This window comes from Balaenoptera physalus, assembly GCF_965194825.1.
Source record: "Balaenoptera physalus genome assembly, chromosome: 1".
Lineage (NCBI taxonomy): Eukaryota > Metazoa > Chordata > Mammalia > Artiodactyla > Balaenopteridae > Balaenoptera > Balaenoptera physalus.
In genome coordinates this window covers 56,314,689-56,339,319 of record NC_138882.1, presented here as the reverse complement: position 1 = coordinate 56,339,319, position 24,631 = coordinate 56,314,689, and the positions used below count along the sequence as shown (strand labels likewise).

The 24,631-nt window shown below is 44.2% G+C and overlaps 1 protein-coding gene across 1 annotated transcript in view; it reads right to left on the bottom strand.

Annotated features, from left to right (window-relative positions):
• Positions 1-24,631, bottom strand: part of ASTN1 (astrotactin 1) — a 328,474-nt gene that overhangs the window by 28,739 nt on the left and 275,104 nt on the right. Inside the window, exons 17-18 of the mRNA XM_082462335.1 lie at positions 11,959-12,227; positions 2,079-2,212 (exon numbers count right to left, since the gene is read on the bottom strand). Coding sequence (XP_082318461.1) covers positions 2,079-2,212; positions 11,959-12,227 — 403 coding nt within the window. The remainder of the gene's footprint in view (positions 1-2,078; positions 2,213-11,958; positions 12,228-24,631) is intronic.

Genomic DNA, 24,631 nt, shown 5'->3' with positions numbered 1-24,631 from the left:
GAGGACTATTTTGAAGAAAAAAGCATTAGGAAGCTTAAGTAAGTAACTAAGCCTTACTGAGAACTCAGATTCCGTGAAAATATGGACTAAGGCTGGCCTCTACTGAGAAATAGGAGTATGTATGATTTAAACAGGCTTGTGTAAAACTAGAGTGCATTTCTATATCCAACTACCGATAAAAATTCAAGAAATTACGGTTTGCTGCTGGAAGAAGTGATTAGAGTTGACAAGAAAAGTGAAGTCCTTTACAGATGTTCCTGTTTATGGAAATTTAGCCCAATTTGATCTCTTTTGCTATGACATTTAGTAAATGCAGATTTAGAAATGAAATCAGCCCTAGGACACTAATGGCTGGATCTGGCATCCACCTGATGATAACAATTTCGTAGCTTTAGTGTTGTGTGTCAAAGGTAGCTTTCTTAGTTGGTGAATCAGTCTAGAAGCACCATCTTCTAGAGTTCCCTTTCTACCAAAAGAAAGACCTTTTACTAATAATGGGCTTGATTCTCTTTTGAGCTAAGAGGTCTAAGTCATGGCTGTAAACAGCAAGAAGCCAATGGCTGGTGTGTCTAAAATGACCCACATAGAGAAGGCCTGTAGACAAAAGAAGACATTGGCTTGTAATGACCCTGTACCACTGTGCTCTCCTCTTTCTCAATGTTCTTCCTGCTCAGTCCTGGCCCTTTAATGCCCACCCACACTTTCATGGAACAGACCAGATGGCAGTATGCACACAGACCAGCCTCTCACTTGCTGGTTTCCTCCTGCCATCTTGCTCCCGCTTAGTCAGCCCTGCAGTTACTAAGTCCTAATCCTCCCTTTGGGCTCTCTTTGCCTTACCAATCCATGCTCCTCCAGCTCGTCCTACCATCCCTCTTTATTAGACACAATATTTCTGTGCTTCACTCTCAAGGCAGATGCCACATTCGAGGCTAACAGGGGTTCCTGCCCTTTATATGAGTTCAGCCAGTTCTGTTCAGCCTTCCTCCGAGTGTATGAAAACTGGATACGTTCATTTTCAGCCACCTTTGCAGCCCTTTGTACTTTGTTCACCCCTCAAATGCAGATGCCCCTTAATGCACACCCCTGACCCTCCGCTCTTCCCAGTTGACAGTCATTCTGGAGCATCCTTTCTCACAGCTGTGGTTCCATGTCTCATTTCTTTGGGGCTGAGTTCAATCTTCTTATCTCGAGTGTTCACTTTGTTATAGGGCTCCAGATCATCTTTCCTCATGACCGCTGACTATCTCTATAGGACTGCCCCACTATACTTCTAAGGCAGGTCCAAATGGAACCAACCTCCTTCTCAAACTTGCTTATCCTGCGATGCTTCTTTTCTCAGCTGTAGCCTATTCATCTTCCCAGACACTGAGGTCATAAGTCTTAAGTCCATTCTCAACTTTTCCTTCCTTCTCACTCCCACAGTCAACCAGTCACCAAACCCTGCTGGTTCTACCCAAAGTCATCTCTCAGTTGTATCCTCTGTGTACTATACTATTATGGTTAAGATCACGGTCTCTTAGCTATGGCCCTGCTTCCTGCTCTATGACTGTGGAAAAACTGTTCAGTCCATCTGAATCCATTTCCCTGTCTATTAAAGAGAGGGTGGTGATAACAGTACCTAACTGCTCCACACATTGCCCGACACCCAGTAAGTGTGTTGTTGTCCTGGGTCTTATTACTGATCTCTATCTTCCTCCATTGCAACATTACATTTACCCCTCTTTTCTTCTGGCCATGCTCTCCTGCTTTCTCCACCTTTGGGGAGAAATTGAAGTGCTATGTCCTTTATGAAGCCTTCACTATTCTTCAAATTCAGACTTGACTGTTTCCTTTTCACACTGTCTTTAAATGTCTCATATAACTCATATCCTACTATTTCTGCTACTGTTAAATTGGTTCACTTGCCTCCCTAGAAGACTGAAAGCGCCCCGAAGGCAGGTACTGCACCATGTTTTTCTTTCTGTTCCCCAGTACCCAGCCCATTGCTTGGAAGAGAGTAGACACTCTTCAATATATGTTTGCAGAATAATGGCGAGGCACCCAAGCCAGAGAAAGGCCGAGAAAGGGAATCGTACACGGGCTGTGGGAGAGGCGCACAGGCAGGGAGTCCGTCAGTTCCGAAAGCGGTGGGGTCACATCGACACCAGTCCTCGATGACATCTCCTGTCCCGGAGCACCAGAGGGAGCTCATGGTGGCCTCCAGCAAGAGCTGCAAGAGAGGGCAGAGAAAAGAGTAAGCATCAGGGAGCCAGGGCTGGCTCTTGCCCAGAGTCAAGAGACAGAGCATCAGGGCTCTGCTTGGCCCTAAATAACTCCAGTCAGCAGCTTGTAGCACCACGTCTCCATTTACTTCTACCCCAGGAGAGTGTTTCTGGGAAGCCTGGACCTTGTAGGACCTGTAGGGTGTCTCTGTCTCATTAGCATAATAGTTCATCCCTGTGGTTGAGGGCCGTCATCTTGGAATCAAGTCTTATTCCACCTCGCATCTCCCTCCCTCCCATTCCGCACCATCATTCCACACCTAGGATTCTAGAGACATGACCTCTTCCCCATACGCTCAGCAGGGCCAGTCTTGACCACTCTCCCTCGGGCCAGAGGCACTCAGCCTTTTCTCAAATGCCTCTCTGAGCATCCTTCTCTGCCCTCTTCACCCTGCCCCAGTATTTCCTCTGCATTCCTTCAGCATGCCTTGTATCTCACTTACAATATGTATGCAGTTCTGCTTTGGGTTGTGATTATGCATTAGGCCTCTCTTTCCTCGTAGAAGGTAGAAACCATGAGACACACAGGCTAAGAGCTGTGCTCTGGGGCAGTCCCTCTGGGTGAGAACTCCAGCTCTGCCAACCACTGCCATGTGACCTTGGGCAAATTACATAAACTCAGGCTCCTCAATGGTAAAATGGGATAAAAACAGCACTTTCCTTATAAGGATGTTGTGACAATTAGATGAAATAAATACATGCCAAAGGGCATGGCATAGTGCCTATGCTATGCACACATTAGTTGCATATAAATAGTACACGTTAGTCATCAATAAATAACAGCAATTGTTATCGTCTTTGAATGACAGGGTTGGGTCTTATGTGGAAGCTTGTAAATAACATAGAACCTAGAGTAATTCTTTACATACAGTGGTTTCACAGCAGATATTCACTATTCAATTAAAGGACAAGATAAAATTCGATCACTGAGGGAACAGAACTTATGAGAGGGGCAAGTCCCTGGTGAGGAACTGGGTCCTGACAGGCACTGACCCCTGTGTGAGGCCCTGCTGCCTCAACCCCAGCCCAGGGCCGGGGAGAGCCTGAGACAGCCGCAGGGCAAGCTCAGGGCTTTCTCTCCAGGTCAACTCAACCTCTGCAGCCTCTGCTTTGCCTTTGATTCTCTTCCCTCTGTTTCATCCTCACCACACCCACACATAATGGATAAATTAGAGAAATGAAACAGCTATCCTGGAAAGTTTTAGGCCAAACAATTAAAAGAAAGAAAAAAAGAGAAGAGGATAAGAAAAAGAAAAAGAAGAGATAATCCTACAAAAATCAACATGTCCAAGCCCAAAGCCAGTATCCCATGTCCCATCCATCCCAGGTTACAAGAGATGACATAAAGTTCATACTGACCCCCCTCTTTGAATTGGGAGCCTCAAGGGAGCAGAGATTCTCTGTTATCACTATGATTTGTGTAGAGCTTTAGAATTTACAAAGCCCTTAATTTATTTTTTTCCCTATTTTTTTATAAACATCTTTATTGGAGTATAATTGCTTTACAATGGTGTGTTAGTTTCTGCTTTATAACAAAGTGAATCAGCTATACGTATACATATATCCCCATATCCCCTCCCTCTTGCATCTCCCTCCTACTCTCCTTGTCCCACCTCTCTAAGTGGACACAAAGCACAGAGCTGATCTCCCTGTGCTATGTGGCTGCTTCCCACTAGCTATCTGTTTTACATTTGGTAGTGTATATATGTCCATGCCACTCTCTCACTTTGTCCCAGCGTACGCTTCCCCCTCCCCATGTCCTCAAGTCCATTCTCTACATCTGCATCTTTATTCCTGTCCTGCCCCTAGGTTCATCAGAACCAATTTTTATTTTAGATTCCATATATATGCATTAGCATACGGTATTTGTTTTTCTTTCTGACTTACTTCACTCTGTATGACAGTCTCTAGGTCCATCCACCTCACTACAAATAACTCAATTTAGTTTCTTTATATGGCTGAGTAATATTCCATTGTATACATGTGCCACATCTTCTTTATCCATTCATTTGTCGATGGACACTTAGGTTGCTTCCATGTCCTGGCTATCGTAAATAGAGCTGCAATGAACACTGTGGTACATGACTCTTTTTGAATTATGGCTTTCTCAGGGTATATGCCCAGTAGTGGGATTGCTGGGTCGTATGGTACTTCTATTTTTAGTTTTTAAAGGAACCTCCATACTGTTCTCCATAGTGGCTGTATCAATTTACATTCCCACCAACAGTGCAGGAGGGTTCCCTTTTCTCCACACCCTCTCCAGCATTTATTGTTTGTAGATTTTTTGATGATGGCCATTCTGACTGGTGTGAGATGATACCTCATCGTAGTTTTGATCTGCATTTCTCTAATGATTAGTGATGTTGAGCATCCTTTCATGTGTTTGTTGGCAATCTGTATATCTTCTGTGGAGAAATGTCTATTTAGGTCTTCTGCCCATTTTTGAATTGGGTTGTTTGTTTTTTTGATATTGAGCTGCATGAGCTGCCTGTATATTTTGGAGATTAATCCTTTGTCAGTTGCTTCATCTGCAAATATTTTCTCCCATTCTGAGGGTTGTCATTTTGTCTCGTTTATGGTTTCCTTTGCTGTGCAAAAGCTTTTAAGTTTCATTAGGTCCCATTTGTTTATTTTTGTTATTATTTCCATTTCTCTAGGAGGTGGGTCAAAAAGGATCTTGCTGTGATGTATGTCATAGAGTGTTCTGTCTATGTTTTCCTCTAAGAGTTTTATAGTGTCTGGCCTAACATTTAGGTCTTTAATCCATTTTGAATTTATTTTTGTGTATGGTGTTAGGGAGTGTTCTAATTTCATTCTTTTTCATGTAGCTGTCCAGTTTGCCCAGCACCATTTATTGAAGAAGCTGTCTTTTCTCCATTGTATACTCTTGCCTCCTTTATCAAAGATAAGGTGACCATATGTGTGTGGGTTTATCTCTGGCCTTTCTATTCTGTTCCATTGATCTATATTTCTGTTTTTGTGCCACTACCATACTGTCTTGATTACTGTAGCTTTGTAGTATAGTCTGAAGTCAGGGAGCCTGATTCCTCCAGCTCCATTTTTCTTTCTCAGGATTGCTTTGGCTATTTGGGGTCTTTTGTGTTTCCATATAAATTGTGACTTTTTTGCTCTAGTTCTATGAAAAATGCCACTGGTAGTTTGATAGGGATTGCACTGAATCTGTAGATTGCTTTGGGTAGTATAGTCATTTTCACAATGTTGATTCTTCCAATCCAAGAACATGGTATATCTCTCCATCTGTTTGTATCATCTTTAATTTTTTCATCAGTGTCTTATAGTTTTCTGCATACAGGTCTTTTGTCAAAGGAGAAGTAACAACTGACACTGCAGAAATACAAAGGTTCATGAGAGATTACTACAAGCAACTCTATGCCAATAAAATGAACAACCTGGAAAAAATGGACAAATTCTTAGAAAAACACAGCCTCCTGAGACTGAACTAGGAAGAAACAGAAAATATAAACAGATCAATCACAAGCACTGAAATTGAAACTGTGATGAAAAATCTTCCAACAAACAAAAGCCCAGGAGCAGGCAGATTCACAGGCGAATTCTGTCAAACATTTAGAGAAGAGTTAACACCTATGCTTCTCAAAATCTTCCAAAATACAGCAGAGGGAGGAACACTCCCAAACTCACTCTACAATGCCACCATCACTCTGATACCAAAACCAGACAAAGATGTCACAAAAAAAGAAAACTATAGAGCAATATCACTGATGAACACAGATGCAAAAATCCTCAACAAAATACTAGCAAACAGAATCCAACAGCACATCAAAAAGATCATACACCATGATCAAGTGGGGTCCATCCCAGGAAAGCAAGGATTCTTCAATATACACAAATCAATCAATGTGATGATAAACCATATTAACAAATTGAAGGAGAAAAACCATATGATTATCTTAATAGATGTAGAAAAAGCTTTTGACAAAATTCAACACCCATTTATGATAAAAACTCTCCAGAAAGTAGGCATAGAGGGAACTTACCTCAACATAATAAAGGCCATATATGACAAACCCACAGCCAACATCATTCTCAGTGGTGAAAAACTGAAACCATTTCCACTAAGATCAGGAACAAGAAAAGGTTGCCCACTCTCACCACTATTATTCAACAGTTTTGGAAGTTTTAGCCACAGCAATCAGAGAATAAAAAGAAATAAAAGGAATCCAAATCAGAATAGAAGAAGTAAAACTGTCACTGTTTGCAGATGACATGGTACTATACATAGAGAATCCCAAAAATGTTACCAGAAAACTACTAGAGCTAGTCAATGAATTTGGTAAAGTAGCAGGATATAAAATTAATGCACAGAAATCTCTTGCATTCCTATACACTAATGATGAAAAATCTGAAAGAGAAATTAAGGAAACACTCCCATTTACCATTGCAACAAAAAGAATAAAATACCTAGGAATAAACCTACCTAAGGATACAAAGCCCTTTAAATGCTAACACTTTTGTAAGGGAGCAGACCCTATGGGGCCTTCTGGGGGCAGACCCTTCCCCCATATCCTCTGCTTTAGCTCCTCTCTGAAGTGCCTAGATAATAGTATCTGATACACAGTTCCTGAGTTGTTTTACAGATGTGAAAACCCCCCAGCAAATGGAAGATGTTAACTACTTGATGACCATGAGCAAGTAGCCCTCAGGCCTCCGGGAGCCTAAGGACTGATAATGTTAACCCCTGCGACACCAGCCTGTTACCACACCATCAACCAATCAGAGAATTGTGCACAAGTTGATCACACACCCTGCAACCCCTCTCCCTCACCTGGGCTTTAAAGTTGTTTTCCTGAAAGCCTTTAGGGAGTTTGGGGTTTTAGAGCACAAGCCACCTGTCCTCCTTGTATTGGCACTTTTACAATAAACGCTGCATTTTCCTTCACCACAATCTGGTGTCAGTAGATTGGATTTACTGTGCGCGGGTGAGCAGACCCGAGTTTGGTTTAGTAACACTTTAATTTGAGCTCCATGTTAGACAGTTATCATGATTCACAGTGGAGGGCACTTAGAGTCCAAAAGGTTAGGTAACTTGCTCATGGTCACAGGTTAGTAAATGGGTAACAGGATGGATTTGACATCTCAGGCTTGATGGAAACATCAAGCTCTCTTGATTAACACCGTATCCACCAGCTTCCAGGATGAATACCAGTTTACAGTAGGTACTCACTTTATGCTTTACCTGACTAAACCAAATTCAAATCGAAAGGTGTATTTTTTTAACTAGGAAAACAGACATCCTTTGAGATAAGCAGAATAAAGAGGACATCATGGCTGCAGCCTTACAGTCTTCGATCGACTATTATTGGCTAAGTTCCTGTAGGGACGATTTCCTGTCCTAAGCATTAAGGATACAGTGCATAAGATATATATGGCCCCTGCTTGCATTAAGTCTTACAGCTAAATAATAAACAAACAAAAGTTATATAAATAACCATAACTGTGATAAGGGCTCCAGAAAAGGGTGAAATGGTGGCAGGAGGGACAAGGAGGGGGCCAATCTCACAGAGGAGTTTGGGAAGGCCTCCATGAGCTTGGAGGGATAGGTCAAGAGTAATCCGGTCACAAAGCTTGCGGGGGCGGGGAGGAGCGGGGGCAAAGAGATGCTAAGAAAGTGAGAGGGTGGCAGGCCGATTACAGAGAGTCCTTAGGACACCATATGGGGTGGGTGTCACATTCTAAGAGCAACAGGAAACCATCAAAGTGTTTCAAACAGGGGAGCAACCTGACCAGATTTTCCTTCCAAAGGTATTGATGACAATACGTATGATGACAAACATTCTAAATGCCATTTCAGACCATTTGCTGAGAGTTCCTACTCTCTAAATCCTAGGCAAGTGGTAACTGTGTAGGTAGGATGAGGGTACAAGAGAGGAATCAAGGAACACTTTGGGAAAGGAAGAGAAAGCAAAACTACATTTTTCTTAGTACCTACAATGTGCCAGGCATTGCATAGGAATCCTTGTTTGTTATTAGATTTAATCCTGATTCCAGAAATCAAATTTTCCAATTTTTTTTTTAAGATTTTTAAAAAATTAATTAATTAATATTTTTGGCTGTGTTGGGTCTTCGTTTCTGTGCGAGGGCTTTCTCCAGTTGCAGCAAGCAGGGGCCACTCTTCATCGCGGTGCGCGGGCCTTTCACTATCGCTGCCTCTTGTTGCGGAGCACAGGCTCCAGACGTGCAGGCTCAGTAGTTGTGGCTCATGGGCCTAGTTGCTCCGCGGCATGTGGGATCTTCCCAGACCAGGGCTCGAACCCGTGTCCCCTGCATTAGCAGGCAGATTCTCAACCACTGCGCCACCAGGGAAGCCCAAATTTTCCAATTTTTATTATTTTTCTCTAAGGAAAGCAGGTGAACTTTTTTTTTTAATATAAATTTATTTATTTTTATTTTTGGCTGCATTGGGTCTTCGTTGCTGCACGTAGGTTTTCTCTAGTTGTGGCGAGCGGGGGCTACTCTTCCTTACTGTGCATGGGCTTCTCACTGTGGTGGCTTCTCTTGTTGTGGAGCACAGGCTCTAGGTACACAGGTTTCAGTAGTTGTGGCACGCGGGCTCAGTAGTTGTGGCTTGCGGGCTCTAGAACGCAGGCTCAGTAGCTGTGGCGCACAGGCTTAGCTGCTCCGAGGCATGTGGGATCTTCCCAGGCCAGAGCTCGAACCCCGTGTCCCCTGCATTGGCAGGCGGATTCTTAACCACTGCGCCACCAGGAAAGTCCAAGCAGCTGAACTTTCAAGCCAAGTTCATCTATCCATTCATTTGTCCATTTATTCATCATTTTGTTCATTCATTCTGCAGAATGCCAACTATGTGTGACTACTGCTGGGCATTGGGATTCCATAGAAGAGAAAGTTTCTCATAGTCTAGAGGAGAGTGAACAACTATATAAACACTAGGACAGTAGGTGATGCATGCTTTAAAAGATGTATGCACATATACAGTGGGAGCTACATGAAGGAACATCGGGTTGGCCTGGGAGTGTAAGGGAGAGTCATGTTTGAGCTGAAACTTGGAAGTAACAGTAAGAGTTTGCCAGTGGCAGTAATGTGGGAAAAGGTACTTCTGGGAGAAAGAGTTGCAAGTCTGAAGGGCCAGATGCATGGGAGAAAATGTGTTTTGTTTAAGGAGGTACAAGGAGTTAAATTTTGGAGGATAAAGCACAAAGTATAGAGTGGGTACAGCCTAACCATGTAAGCGAAGACAAAATCGGAGAGTGAACTGCCCTTGTAATGATGTGCTAAGGACTTTAGATTTATTCAATAGATTCTGCAGAGCCACTGAATTACCTTGCTGGTATATGATCAGAAGTCCATATTAGACTTAAGACTAATTAGTTAGATGACTCTGACCCGTCTAACAGGGAAACCAGGAAGAAGGCTATGTAACAAGAAGATGGTGGCCTGATATTAACAACGGATGACTGAAATAGTTAGGCTGTGACAGGGGGTATAATAAAAAGAGGATGGATTTGAGATATTTGTGGCCCTAGGTGATGGATTAGATGTTGGGGACAAGAAAAGTCTAGGAAGCATCCCTGGTCTCCAATTTGGGCAACTTGGTAGAAAAGAATGCCATTCACTGAAGTGGAAGCACAAGCAGGTATAGTTTAGGGTGGAAGGTGGTGAGTTCAAGTTTGTTGGGTTTGAGACACCTGGTTTGTTATATGGTTTGACCTACTTGTTTCTAAATTGCAATCACAGACTAGACTGAAATATGGCATTGGAGATTATTTAGTCCAACAGAAGGAAGACAATGAGGCCAAGGGGTTGGAAAACCGGCCCGAAGATCTACCAGACAGGTAGGGATAGGAACACACCGAGTTACTAATGCCAGGACTTAGCTCCCCTCCCCTGGTCCTTTGCTTCATCACTCCTCATCTCTATTCCTTGGTAGAAAGGGCACAATTAGAAAGAAAAGCAGAGGAGTGGAGAGAATGGTGAACACAGAAAATGTCTAAGGAAGAAGAGAGAGAAGAAACAGATATGGTGACTGAACTCCTGCTCAGGCCACCTTTCTATGTGTTTAGAAATTAAAGGTTCAAAATATGGCCAGATGGGAGGTATCTCTCAACCACTCTCCTAAGACCAGTGCAGGGAGACAGGGAGGGGCTAAATTCTGGCAAGCAGGGGATCCAGAAAGGGGCGTTGCTAAAGACAAAAATTCCTTCAGCTTCCTCATTCTGCGGGTACTGGCCTGACGGGAAGCAGGGGCTCCAGGCCCCCCTCTCCCACCAAGTTCTTGCCTGTCTGCAGCTTCGCATGCCCCGTCCCATAGGATGGTTCTATGCGTGAGCTCCCTGATTCTGCTGCTCCCAGCCAAGTGCACAGGAGCTCCTGGGGTACCAACTGCAGCAGCCTTGGGTGCTCACAGAAGACAGAGTGGGACAGGTAAGGGGAGGGCTGGGCATTGGATTAAAAGCACTGCAGCTTTGGGGTTTCCATGGTGACACAAGCCCCTCCTTCTCCTCATCCTTTCAAGCCCACCTCCAGTGGTCTCTTCTCTCCCACTTCTCTTCCCATAGTCACTTCTATCAGATTGAAGAGAAATTTGCAGGCCAAAGGAACAATTTATCGTTTTTGTTCCTGTGAAAAACCTTATTTTCCAACACTCAATGAAGTATCTGTAGCAGAGGCAGAGAGGCGAGAGAAACACACACACATGCAAAATCCCTCCTGTTGGTTTGAGCATCGCCTATGAAACAAACTGTGACGCACCAGGTGTCCCTTAAAAGAGAAAAGAGAAAGCAATTATCACCCCACCTGGAGAGACACACCTCTCAGACAGGCAAGCAGCTCACTGCTGTGACTCTACTATATCTTTTCCCCAAAGTGGCTTTGCCTAGTCTCAGAAGTCCCCCACCCTGAGCTTTTGTGTTTTTTATTTTTGTCATTATTGTTGTTGTTGTCTGTGTTTTGACCCGCTCTGTTCTTAACGTCCTTGAGAAGATCAGAGAGCTAGGAAATGAGGTAAGTCACTGCCTCTGCTGCATTTATTTAGCTTACCCTTTGGGTCCATTCATTTCCCGCTAGCACCTTGGGAAAGGGAGGGGCAGAGGAAAAAAAAGGAGTGGCTGGGAAATGTCATGACCCAGCTGCATAACATAAGGCGGAAAGATCTGCATGGACGTGGAGTTTTGTTCTTAAGAGTCAGAGTGATGGGCAGAAAACCAACCCCCTCCAGACTAAGGTGGGCAGATCCTTCCCTTGGGGATCTGTACCTAATGTGCTCCTTCTAGCCTGCAGACCCAGTCTTGGATCAGTTAGGGGAGCTGGTCCACCTGCTGTGCCAACGAGGGGGTGGTACTGTTGAGTCCCCTCCCACAACCACCCCCTGAGGCTTTCTGAACAAAGCTTTGGTGACTGTGATTGCTATGCCTCCTTATCTCCCTTCTTCCTTCCAGCCCTTGTTGCTCAAAGACCTGTACAAATGCCAAGCGGTGACTCCTGAGTCATCACCATGGGTGTTGCAGATGCATTGATTTGATTTAATATGCAAAAATGCAAATCTAAGCAAATTAGGTGGCTGGAATAGTTAAATAAAAAGTCTCACTCTCCATATTGTAGCGTTGAGCTCAGCTGACCCTGTCACCTCCTCAGGCCATTTGGAAAGCCCTCTGTTGTTGTTGATGCCACCTTGAACCACGAGTCCCAGGCCTCTTACCCTCTGCGTCTGGTTGTTGGTGACCAGTTCATAGATGGGGGCTGCTCTGGTCACCTCCAGCAGAACTGGCTCGGCAGGGGTGTCAGGGCTGGATGTCACATGACACAGGGGGCAGGACGAGGGGCACCGTCCCTTGCTCTGGCACTCCATGCGGACTCCAGCCGCCATGCGCTTGGTGCCAGACTCTGACAAGCTGGCAATGTATTCTGGGAATGTCAGCACCTTGGGGTCTCTTTCCCGTTCCTCTGACTCGTCGGATGGGGAGTTGCCTGCCAGACACAAAATAAAAAGGAACAGTGAGGGAGGTGAAACAGCAGGGACTTGCATGGCCTCGTGGCCCCTGAGTGCTAGACTCAAGTCCTTGAGAGGTCAGAAAATGACTCTGAGGGGGTAAGAATGTGATGCTGTTATCCCACTCAATTTGGGGAACCCATCCTCCCAGAAACCCACACAGCTGGAAATGACCCTTCCAAATGTGAAAGCAGGTTTTCTTCCTTTCTGAGAATCATCAGCTCCATGGATCCTTTCAGACGGATGCTTCTGCAGTATCTGTTGCAGGATTTATGGCTGTCATCAATAATATAAACAATAATAGCAGTGATTACTCTATGAATCATTTTCTTCATCTAAAAATGAAGATGTTAATAATACCTACCTCTAGCACTGGGTTATAAATAAACAGCCAACTATTTTTAGAGCACAAAACACAATGGCTAGTGCATGTTGAAGCATCCTCATCGTAGTTTCCATCATAACTATCAGTAAGATTTATCAAGTCTGTACGGTGAAAGGGAGATCTGTTACAGATCTCCCTTAACCCCTATAACAACTCTCCGCATGAGCTCTGTCATTACACCCATTTTATAGATGAGGAAAGCGAGGCCAAGAGCCTCAAGATCACACAGCTAGTGTACAGTGAGATCTGAAATTTGAATCCGGTCTTGTCTGATCCTAAAGCCGTTAAGTCATAGGGAATAACAGGACTTCTCTGCTTCATTATTAATCAAGGTATTAAAGATACAGAGGGAAGTTTGACTTGTTCAAAAAGATTTGCACTACAAAGCCTGAAAGATGGGTCCACATTGCCCTTGATTGATGAGTAAAAGGTATTTGGGGAAGCTCTTGATTTACTTTTGGTGACAAACATTGGAAATGCCTACCAGAAGAGTTTTTCCCTATGGAAGAAAGCATTGCTTGATAGTTCTCTTCCAAGCCTTCATGATTTTTCATTTAATTTATTAAGTCTAAAGAAAGATGGAAGCAGAATCTGCTAACAAAAAGCTTTGGGTTCCTTAGGAGATCCCTGGTCCTTTGTGCACAGTTGTGTGTCCGAACGTGAAACGATTTCAGGGAGACGGCTGGGCTTTTGGAAACAACAGGCAGACACAGAATGTTCCTTCTGGTCCTCAGGCTCATCAAGAGTGCCAAGCTTGAGGGACCAGATCTTTGGGGAAACTGGTTGGAAGGATTTGCAAAGCGGTTCCAGAAGGTAATTGTGAGATGTGACTTATGACTTCATAGCAGAGTTCCCTCTTATGGGGCTCAGGGAGCACTGCTATTCTCCCCTTGTTTGCGATGTAATGTAAGACGGTTTGGAAGTGTCCAGAGGCATTTCAGCACTGCTGTTTCCCACAGGAGCGTCATCCCTGTGCGGATGAGGCATTTGTACCAGCAGCTCCATTGACACCAGATTCCTTCTGGGTGCAAAGGCAAAGACTCACTTAGAAACTATAAATATGGACTATAATTTATTTCACACGTGCATTTTGTTTAATAACGGATCAAAGATTGAGCTCAAGCCCTTGCTAGGTTATAAGAGAACTGCATAACCGCACACACCAAAACCAAGAATGATGGCCTCCAATAGGAGGTCCAGAAGCCCACACCAGCTAGCCCCAGAGTCAACTCCAAGCCAGGTGTACATCTTGATTGACATTCAGGCTCATGAAACTCAGTGAACCCCACTGGGAGGGTTCGTAAAGCGGCCATGACCTGGCAGGACTCTCCTCACTCAGCCCCTGGCCAGGTCTCCAATCTTCTTCAACAGGCTGTATGAACTGGGCTGTGATAAGTGGGCGTGGGGTGAGAGCTTTGCAACTGTGATGTGATTTCTAGAAAAACAGGCCCCCGTTCATTGAGAAAGTAAATGAAAAAGAAAAAAAAAATCAGTAAAGAGACCGTGCTTCTTTTCAAGATAAGATTTAAAACATTTCACTGTGCAAGCCTTGCCGGGGAGCTGGAGGGTCTCTTGCTGGCCCTCCTGACCCTCACAAGCACTTCATTATCCATCCACGTGTCATCTCAACCTCCCGGTTGAGAAAGTATTCAACAGAGGCTGCGAAAAGCATTTCTACGAAATGACCACTAGATGGTGATATCAGTTCTAAAATGACTTCTGCGAGAGGAAAGAAAAGACGTGATCAATCCGGTGTGGCCACTTTGGTACCACAGAAAATAAACTTACGGAAAAGTAACACCTGGCTACTTTAAAAAAAAAAAAAAAAAAAAAAAAAAGCCATGGTACAATTTCCTTTCAATCAAATAATAAGAAGCTGAGTAAAACAAATCCATAAAACTTATCCTAAAGAGAAAAATATAGAGAGACATAATTGTGAGAGACACAAGATAAGGAAGGGAAAATAAAACTCTAAAGGGAAAATAAAAATCCCCCTCCATATCCTTCACATGGAGTATAGTTTATTTCAAGGGGGAAATAATATGCCACCAAATTTCTCTCACTTTTACTCACCAAACACCCAGAAACTACCCCTGCACCCTACATACACATCCGTATATATGACATATAACCCCTGCCCATTCATCACTTAGGGTGCACCGTCTGACAGACAAATTGGGCCACGAGAGGGCACTGCAACCCCAAACGCAGTCGAGCTGAGTGACAGCCTCCCAGCCCTCCAGAGCTGCATCATTAAGGCTTGTAATTGCTGTAAACATTTGAGGGGCTGCTCCCCTTGCTTCTGTCTTCTGGCTTTCCCAATTAAAATCAAGATGCAACTAATCCCCTTCAGTATCCTTCAGCCCTGGATTGGTGTAAGATTAGGACGTAGAGAAGCACAGGAAGGGGTTTACAGAGGAAGATGGTGAGAGACCACCAAACTCTTGTTTTCATCAGAATTGTATTTTCCTTCTCCTGATAATATTCAGGCCCATATAGAGCAGGCCCTGCTGGAGGCCAAGACGAATCGCCCCTCTGGTCCCCTCATCATGCAGGATGGAGCTGTCTAGAGAGGAGTGAGATTTACACAGAAGTAATGAGCAGCTAACTCCCCAAAGCCATCTATTCAGGCTCCAGCGAAGAATAGATGTGTGTGTATGAGAGAGATTTTTCAAAAAGGAAATGCATTTTCCATGCGCCATTAAAGATACAATCGGGAAATACTCCTTAAAACGACGGAGTCCAGTGGTGAAAGCCCAGATAAATCTCCGTTTGCCCAAAGACAGCACCAATAACCATCGTGTCTGTGGGGAGTGAAAGAGTTCAAACGTAAAAGCTTCAGGAGAGTCTGAGCTTTGACATTTGCTTTTAACCCCCAGCTCAGTGTTGGAGTGGGTGGTGGTGAGGTCTGTGTGTGGAGAGTGGAGGGAAGAGTCTCTGCCTTATTTCCTTATGGTTCAATGGCCACCTTCCTCCATTGTCCACTCCAATGACAGTCCTTTCTTACTTCGTCCCTCTGCTGCCTTCTAGATCCTGGGTAGAAATGCTCTAGTAACTTGAGACACTATCTTGTTTCTTAATAAAATGAATATTCTATTTCAACAAATACAGTTTCTGGACAAATATAAGCTACAATTAAGGTCTTAAAAGAATATAACTGACAAAGGTAACTTCTGACCAAGAATACCCAAGTGTGCCCGCCCCAGCCTAACTCAGCCCCGTTTGCAAAATTCACCCTATTGCTCTCAGAGGAGGCTCTGGGGTCCTCATCACACTTAGCTTTCTTACAAGTAGAAGAACAGCCAACATGGAATGTCGTTAACAACCCCAAAACTGCAAAGCATTCTGCAAATACAGTTTGCTATAAATAAATGCCATTTGCTCTAGGCTAAATCTGTATCCTACAGCACACAGTGGATGAATTTCCCCAATAGAATATTGTGGTATGAGATTATTGGCATCCTCAGTGTTCAAAATCTCTTTGTGGATGTGCCTGTGGCCTTAGGCATGTACCTATTGACCCACCTAGACTCAGGAGCATAGCAGGATGATAAAAGTCACTGACCATCCTCATGCAGGGTCTGCTCTGCTGCTGGAAACTGACAGGTCATGAAGGTGAATTAGTTGTTATGAAGTAAATTGGTACCATTCCTGTAGGATTCTGGGACTGCTTAAGAATCTCTCTCCTGAGTTGGTGCCCAAGGCAATGAGATGTTAATGACATCACAGCTAGAACTACAGAGGCAGTTCATTAGGCAGCCAAGAAAAATCAAATGCAAACTTGTCAGATCCCAGCTTTTGGAGACAGCTTAGGACCCACAGGAAAGAAAGCTTGACATGGGGTAAATGAAGCACAGCCATAGTGAACTGCACCCTGAAGCCCACGGACACCCTGATTTCCATGACCTACCCCCACTCCCCCCACCCCAGTCTACTCCTGTTCACACCAGAAATTCTGAAGTTACCCGAATTCACATTTCCACCCATGTACCCAGGCTCAAATCAGCCTCTTAGGGTGTTTAATTATGTCTGTAAACAGAGAGGGTCAGGTCACTCTGGATGGCCTTAAATTGAACTCCTAGACCTGCCAAGAGACACACTTTCTGAGACCTGACCAAAATACAATACGATAGATTCATAATCAGGGACAAGTGGATAGGGCATGACCCGGCCACTTCTCTCTACACCTCAATAGGAGATAATGGGTGCTCTGGGGGCAGGGATTGTGTCTTCTTCATATCTGAAACTCCTTTCCCTGGTTTAGGTGTATATATCCATTTCCATATCTCTTTCTATCTATGTCTATCTATATATCCATAGATATATATTTTTTTTTGGAGGGAAAAGGGGAGTGAATTAGTAAGTCATGACCATAGATTTAAATTTTAAAAACAAGTCAAACATAAAGAATAAAGCCAACGCATCTGTAAATAGTCTCTAGCCCCTTGCCAAAGCTTCAAGCAATCAAGTAGAAAGAAAAAAAAACGTTATCTGATGACAGCCAAAGCTACATTTCTAGCTGGGATTGCTTCCCCAAGTATAACAGAACTTAATATGCTTGCTTGGAAATCCATCTGAATGTTCAATAGGCACCTCAAACTCAACGTGTCCCAAACTGCAGTCCTCATGTCTCCACACCCTCCCAGCAACCTGTTCCTCCTTCCGTAGGTCCTTGCTCAGCAAAGGGCATCAATTTCCCTATTGCTCGAGCCAGAAATCCTGGCTTCTTTGTGGGTTCCTTCTTGCTCTCCCAATCAATCTTAAATCTATGTACTTTACCTCCCCCAAGTCATCCACTTCTCTGCAAGGTCTGAGTTAGACTGCCTGGGCTTGATTTCTGACCTTACCACTTGTTAGCTGTGTAATTTGGGGGCAGTTTCTTAACCTTTCTGTGCCTGGGCTTTCTCATACATAAAATGGAGATGATAATAATAACTGATTTAGTAAGGCTGTGGTAACGATGGACTGATAAAATCTATGCAGAGAGTTTAGCGGAGCTGGGACATAGTGAGTACTCTCTAAAATTAATGATTCTCACAATGCCTGTCTACTTACCTACACTGCTGCCAGCCACACCATCAAATGATGGGCTCCTTGAAGGACGAAATTATGTCTTGTTCGCCACTATAATATCCCACAGTGCCTAACATGTAACGTAACTAATGCATTTGACAATTCATTAAACAAATATTTATGGAATGCCTACAAATGTTTGTCCAACTAATAAATCATTTATAATGACTTGTATACAAAGTGACTACTCCCTGTGTTCTGCAGGTACTAACTAGACAGGCTGGGTTTAATTTCATTTCTCACCTTGCTGTCCTGGGTTCTTTTGAGATTTTCTAGTTTTCTTCGAAGAAGAGAGACATCAACTCAGAGTGAGTTCCACTACTTTCATGTACAAACGGGAATTGGTCAGAGATAATCCAGTTGCAAAGATTTGAGATAATATTGCAAAAATACATTTTGCAAATTTTGAAAGTATACACACATATCTCAAAGGTTATTAATGTGCACTGGGTAATCACCTTGGGACTTGAGGATTTACGCTTAAGAAAAGGGGTAGCCGATTGTGGTGCTGAAGAGCAGACAGTGGTTCTCTTGTGACTATAAAATGTGAGAAAGTTGTGGTCACTAATGTCACGATGTGTCAAAAGGCCGTGATTGGTGTCCTGGGCCTGCGGGGCCATGGGTACCAGTAGCTGAGGTGGAGGTACATTGCTGCGGGGTTGTAGGCAGCTCTGAGAGCCGAGTGATAGCATTGTACTGGGATTCAACATTGTGTGGACCACTTCACCAGCAAACAAGGCAGTGTGACAGCAAGAGAGAGAGGCATTCTGGACCCCAAGGACGGTCACAGAGAACCACACCTTCTGCACTTTTTCTACTCTGCCCAGTCTCAGCCTGCACACTGGAGCCCATCCACCTTTCCCCCTACACATTCATCAACTACCCATTAGCTCAGAGGAAGCACATCTTTCTTTTGGGATTAAATACTAGACAACTGGGCTTCCCTGATGGCTCAGTGGTTGAGAATCCGCCTGCCAATGCAGGGGACACGGGTTTGATCCCTGGTCCGGGAAGATCCCACATGCTGTGGAGCAACTAAGACCGTGTGCCACAATTACTGAGCCTGTGCTCTAGAGCCAGCGAGCCACAACTACTGAGCCTGCAAGCCACAACTACTGAAGCCCACATGCCTAGAGCCTGTGCTCTGCAACAAGAGAAGCCACCACAATGAGAAGCCCACTCACCACAACGAAGACCCAACGCAGCCTAAAATAAATAAATTAAAAAAAAAATACTAGACAACTATCCAACATGTTTAAAAACCGTCCCAATTCCACAGAGTTTATACTCTTGTCCTTTCTTACAAATAAATCCACAATTAAAGAACAAAAATCCTTTGTCAGGATGTATCCTTTGTGTTCTAAAATTAAAGTTACATTAAGAGGTACAAACTACTAAGTATAAAATAAATAAGAAACAGGGATGTAATGTAAACCAAAAAAATATTAAAGTTACTGAACACTTCAGCTCTAGTTCTTTGGTATTCCTTCAGGAAACTTCTGGAAATAGCAGATCAGATGGTCTTTGTTATAAGCATGAACAGCATGTCTGGGTGTGGTGAAGTCCAGTGTAACAGTCAGTGGTCATCAAATACCCACTGGGCACCTCAGCAAAGCACCATTAACGGGGACGTTCAAGAAAAGGTGTCTTCTGGAAAATTAAATGTTTTGTTTAACTGGTACTTAGCAGAAAATGCTTAGTTTTCCTCCAGTTCTTGTTGACATTTTTCTTCTCTAAAAATGTTGTTTTCCAATTTTCTGCCTCCCTCATGAAGCATTACCTACCAAACAGAATTAAACCTTTCCCCAAGGTGCCTGCAGGTGATGATTTTGTTCATCAATTATGACCATGCAGATGTGGAAGCTGTAGGAGACAGAAAGAAAATGGTATCTCGTCCCCAAACGGCTCTTAAAAAGTGGATCAATAACATAAGGTTACATTTTCTGAAGATTGTCCCCCTCTTAATAGGCATGTTGTCAAACAAATAATTGCCTGGTTGAGGGTCCTGGTTCAGTAGGTTCATGTGAAATTGAAGTTTTGGTGTAGCTGCAGTGCTTTGTCTTTGCCAAAAGCTGTTAGTCAGCTTTGATGTGGGAACAGTTTTAATTTCATAACAAATTGACAAATTGGCCAAAGCCTCCGTCAGCCTCTTTTTGGTCAGTAATAGTGATGTTCCATTTGGGATGAGAGGTTGAGTCCAAGAAATAGCAGGAGAGCAGCCTCTACCAAGGAATCAATAAAAACACAAAGATAGCCTTTGTCTAGCAGTGACCCCAAGTGCTAAAAAAAAAAAGTGACCTCTTTTCAATCTTAAACTTAGCGTGAAAAGGAAAATATGAAGACAGCCCAGTGATGCAACCACCACTTTAAAGATGCCTGAATATGCATCTCTAAACAGCCCATGCGTCTCAAGAGGAACAAAAATAAAATCCAAGAATTCCTGGGAAGCCTTAAAGCTTTTACTACAAAAATGAGCTCTTCTAATCAGCTAGACTGCTCGTCCCCAGTGGGCAAGAAGCTGCCTCTGTTTTCTTGGATCGTCGCGGCTCTCACCCAGGCCCTGCACTTGATAAGCATTCAACAAACACACAGGGATGGAAAGAAGCAAAAGGTTTTTAGCTCTTTCTACTCTCTGACTGCCTGAAATTCCTCAAGGCTGCAACCCAAAGCCTCATTAGGATTCATCATAAAGGCCAGGCCAGGAAGCCTGAGTGGCTCAGAGGGATTGTCCGGAAGCACTTGCACAGAACACTTAGTGCACACGTGTGTGGGCTGTGGGAGACCCGGTGGATATCACTGTTGTCCCAACACACCCTAAAAATGTCTTTCTTTCCCTTTTCCTTTCTTTCTCTCTCTTTCTTTCTCTCCCTTCCTCCCCACCTCTCTTTTCTTTCTTCCCTCCTTCCTTCCTCCCTCCTTCCCCTCTCTCTCTTCCCTACCTTCCATCCTTCTATATATATATATATATATATATATATATATATATATATATATATATATGCCACTCTGCTCCCATCATCCCTACCAGAAGGTACTTAGTGCCCGTGTCCAGAGGGGTACCTACCACACTGTAACAGACTGAGTTTCGTTTTATGTCTTGTCCGTCCCACTCGCGTCCAGGGTGGGACTTGCTCATCCCTGCATCCCTAGAGCCCAGCACCTGGTACTCTATAGGTACTCCCTGTCACAAATTGTAATAAATTTGTGTGTGCATTGTCTAACACCCACATTTATAATGTTTATATGATTCCGGTTTTTCATTTGCCTGTTACAGTCTCATTTCGTTATTCACCAAATGCCTCTCATGTGACTCTCGGTGGATGGCCAAGTTTTTTGTTCATATCAAATCTTTCCTGTTTCGTTTCCTAAGGCTGCCATAACAAATGCCACCACATGAGTGGCTTAAAACAACAACAATTTATTTCTCCAGTTCTGGGGGTTAAAAGTCGAAAGCCATGGTGTCGGCAGGACCACAGTCCCTCTGAAGGCTCTAGGGGAGGATCCTTCCTGCCTCTTCTAGCTTCTGGTGGCTCCTGGCAATCCTTGGTGTTTCTTGGCTTATAGCTGCATCACTCCAATCTTGGCCTCAGGTGTTACCTGGCCTTCTTCTCTGTGTGTGTGTGTCCAAATCTCCCTCTGCCTTCTCTTATAAAGACACAAGGCCCACCCTAAACCCAGGATAACCTCATCTAAATTACATCAGCAAAGACTCTATTTCCAAATAAGGTCACAATGTGAGGTTCCAGATGGACATTGATTTTGGGGGGACACTATCCAACCCACTGGAGCAGCCTCAGCCTCTAACACTGTGACACTGACAGTCAGCCCTGCCCTGCCCCACAGCCAGTGACGATTCATTGGCTGGCCATTTGGGGGCTGGCCATCCATCCCCTTGACCTCCTCCCAGCACAATGGGAAGAGGGAAGAAGTTTCCAGCTCCATCAGCGTCCCCAGCCCAGCCGCAGCTGTGTGCACCCGGATTGAAGATGGCCCCCAAGGCCTCAGAGGATCAAGAACCAGTCCTGAAGCCCTGTCCTTTGGCTAAATCTCAATGGCATCAGGGTCCCCCACCTCATCCACAGGCCAGCTGATGATTTTCATGTACCTCCTCCTGGTAGGGAAGAGAACAGGCCAAAGGGACCTGGGCCACAGAGGCTGTCCCCTTAACTCATTGCTCCTGCCTCTCCAAACTCCATCATAAGGTAGATTTCCCTGGGAAACGGATGAGCATTGCCAGACATTTTTTTTTAAAGTATAAGTATCAATATGAAGACTATTGATGATAACACATCTTATAGCTTACAATGCATGGTATCATTTTTTTATCCATTTTCTTTATTTTTTGAAAATTCAACTTGTGATTCCAAATGGTAAAGATAGTTAAAAAAAAAAAAGTTAATATCTCTTGGCTTGATACTAAATTTATTGTAGTTATTATTCCAATAACTATCCATTGCATTAAAGCTTTTTCCAAAGCAGCAAAAATAAATAAATAAATAAACAAACAAACCTGACATAGAGATTCAGAGTCACAGCCTTCTGGATGTGCAGAGCTGCAGTAGATTATCCCTGCTGATTCGCTACAGACAGAGCAGCATGGAGAGAGGGAGGGGGAGGGAGGATGAGGCTGGGAGAGAGGTGAAAATGAGGAACACCCGTGGGATTAGTTATTTTCAAATCTCCATTAGCAGAACGACCACGTGAGGAGTGGGCAAGCTCAGCGGGCCACCAGGAAAGAACTTTCTGTGCCCCTGTCTGGAGATTAAAGGCTTTTTTTCCCCCAGCCTTGTTTTCCAGTCTGGAAGGCTTAGATGAGAAGCCAAGTGTGCACCCCCCAGACCACTCAGGAGCCGGTGCCTTCCCTCTTTCCTGGTCCTCCCCAAGAAGGAGCCAGAAAAACACAGGGGAATAGCCCGGGGTCAAGTAGAGGGAGAAAACTGTAATAGAAACAGAGAGAGTGTAGAGAGCAGGGAGCTCCCTGCACCAGCTTTGGCCTCTGCTAATGTTGAGGGCTCCACTGGGGGGGCCTCTGTGAGCTTCCGGCCATATCCACAGAGTGAAATTGACGCTTCCCTTTGTTCACCACGCGGTGTTATTTCTCAGCTGGGGATGCCCATGAGCGCCTTTAGCTTTGCCAGGACCATCAGCCCAGCAACATTCTCTTTGTGACTCCATTTATTCCATCTCTTCTCCTATTGGCTCCAGCTCCTACCTCGTCACCTCTTTTCTTTCTCGCTTCAAACCTGGACAAGAGGAGAACAGTCTGGGGACACCCCGTGACGATTCTGAAATGGGTAAAACTGACATATGACCATTACTTGCCTTGTCTCCACATTACAAAAACTAGGCAGTACATTGTGTACAGAGTGTGTGTGTGTGTGTGTGTGTGTGTGTGTGTGTGTGTGTGTGTGTGTGTGTGTGTGTGTGTGTTCGGGGTGCTAACCTGAGTTACCGGGGCAGGTGGGAGTCCTCGGGGCTTGTGTGGCTCCACAGCGAAAGATTTGATGCCTTGCTGGATGCTGCAAGGACTCACTTATAAATATCTTTAACTACCAAATGGTCTAGAAATTTTTAATAAAAATATTATTCAATAATAATACTACTCCAACCGGCAAGGGAATGTTATAACGGTCTCCATTTTCCTCTCGATGCTCATCTAGCTTCTGTTTTGCAAATGAATTTGGATGTTAAATCCTTTTGTTGCCCTGACCAATTTATTCTGCAAATTAACTATATATGAGAGGACTTAAAGTCCATTACCACTTAGCTTTGCCTCACTGAAATTTATGCTGCTTTCCTGCTCCTCGGAGCCCTGAGCTCAAATAGACTGTGGCTCCTGATGGTGATTTTGGATTCCACATGTGTCCCACACCTCTTGGTCCACTTGAGTTTAAAATGCACTGAGTGGACCAGGCTCTTTTCAGCTCCTGGTAACTTGTGCCCTCTGTTATCAGACTCTCTGGTCTCTTCAGCTGCCTGTCCAAACTTAATGAAACTCTCATTATAAGATGGGGTTTCACCCAGAGCTTCAACCCACACTGGTCTGTGTGGGCCACTCAGTGGCTCAGACTGGTGGCAACACCATTTGTAAATGGTGGAAAGAGCCGGATGCATGGGAAAGCAAAGGTTACAAGATGAAGAGGCTGGCAATGAATGGAGCATGGCTGCTAAGCCCATGAATATCTTAGATTGTATTAAGAAAGTGTAGTGACCAAGGTGATGGAGAGAGACAGTGCCTTGTCAAGCCACACGCCTTGAGTTGGTTTAGGATTGAGTGTCACAAGTGGGGAGAGACTCCAGTGAAAGGCCAGGCAGTCAGGATTCTGGGGCACCTGGAGACAGTGTCATATGAATACTGGCTGAAGGAACTGGGGCAGTTAGAATGGATACAGGGAGACTTGGAAGCAGACTTAGCAGTGCTGTCTGTAAATATCTGAAGGGTTGTCATGTGGAAGAGGAATCTCATGAATTCTGTATATCTCAGAGGGCAGAATGAAGATCCAAGGGAGGGATCTTATTAAGTGAGAGGGAGTTGAGTTGACTGAACCACAAATTTTCATTGAGTGCTACTATGTGTCAGGTACAGCACTCAGTGCTAATGTACACAGATAAATAAGAAAAAAGAAAGCTCATTTTCCAGTGTGCATGGTGGGAGGAGTAGATAGACAAGGAGACAATGATACGACAGGGAGTGATATTAGAGGCATGGAAGACAGGCTTTGGGCACACCTAGGAGGAAGTTTTGAAACCTACGCCTGAGGGTGGGGAGGCTAAAGGAAACCTCTTGATTCCTTCAAGGACAATTTTTATATTAATTTATAACTGATACCAAGTAGGATGGGCAGCCTTGGAGATGACGAGCACTGGCTAGCAGCAGGGTTCCTGTAGATGCCAGACAGCCACTTGTCAGGGATGTCACAGCAG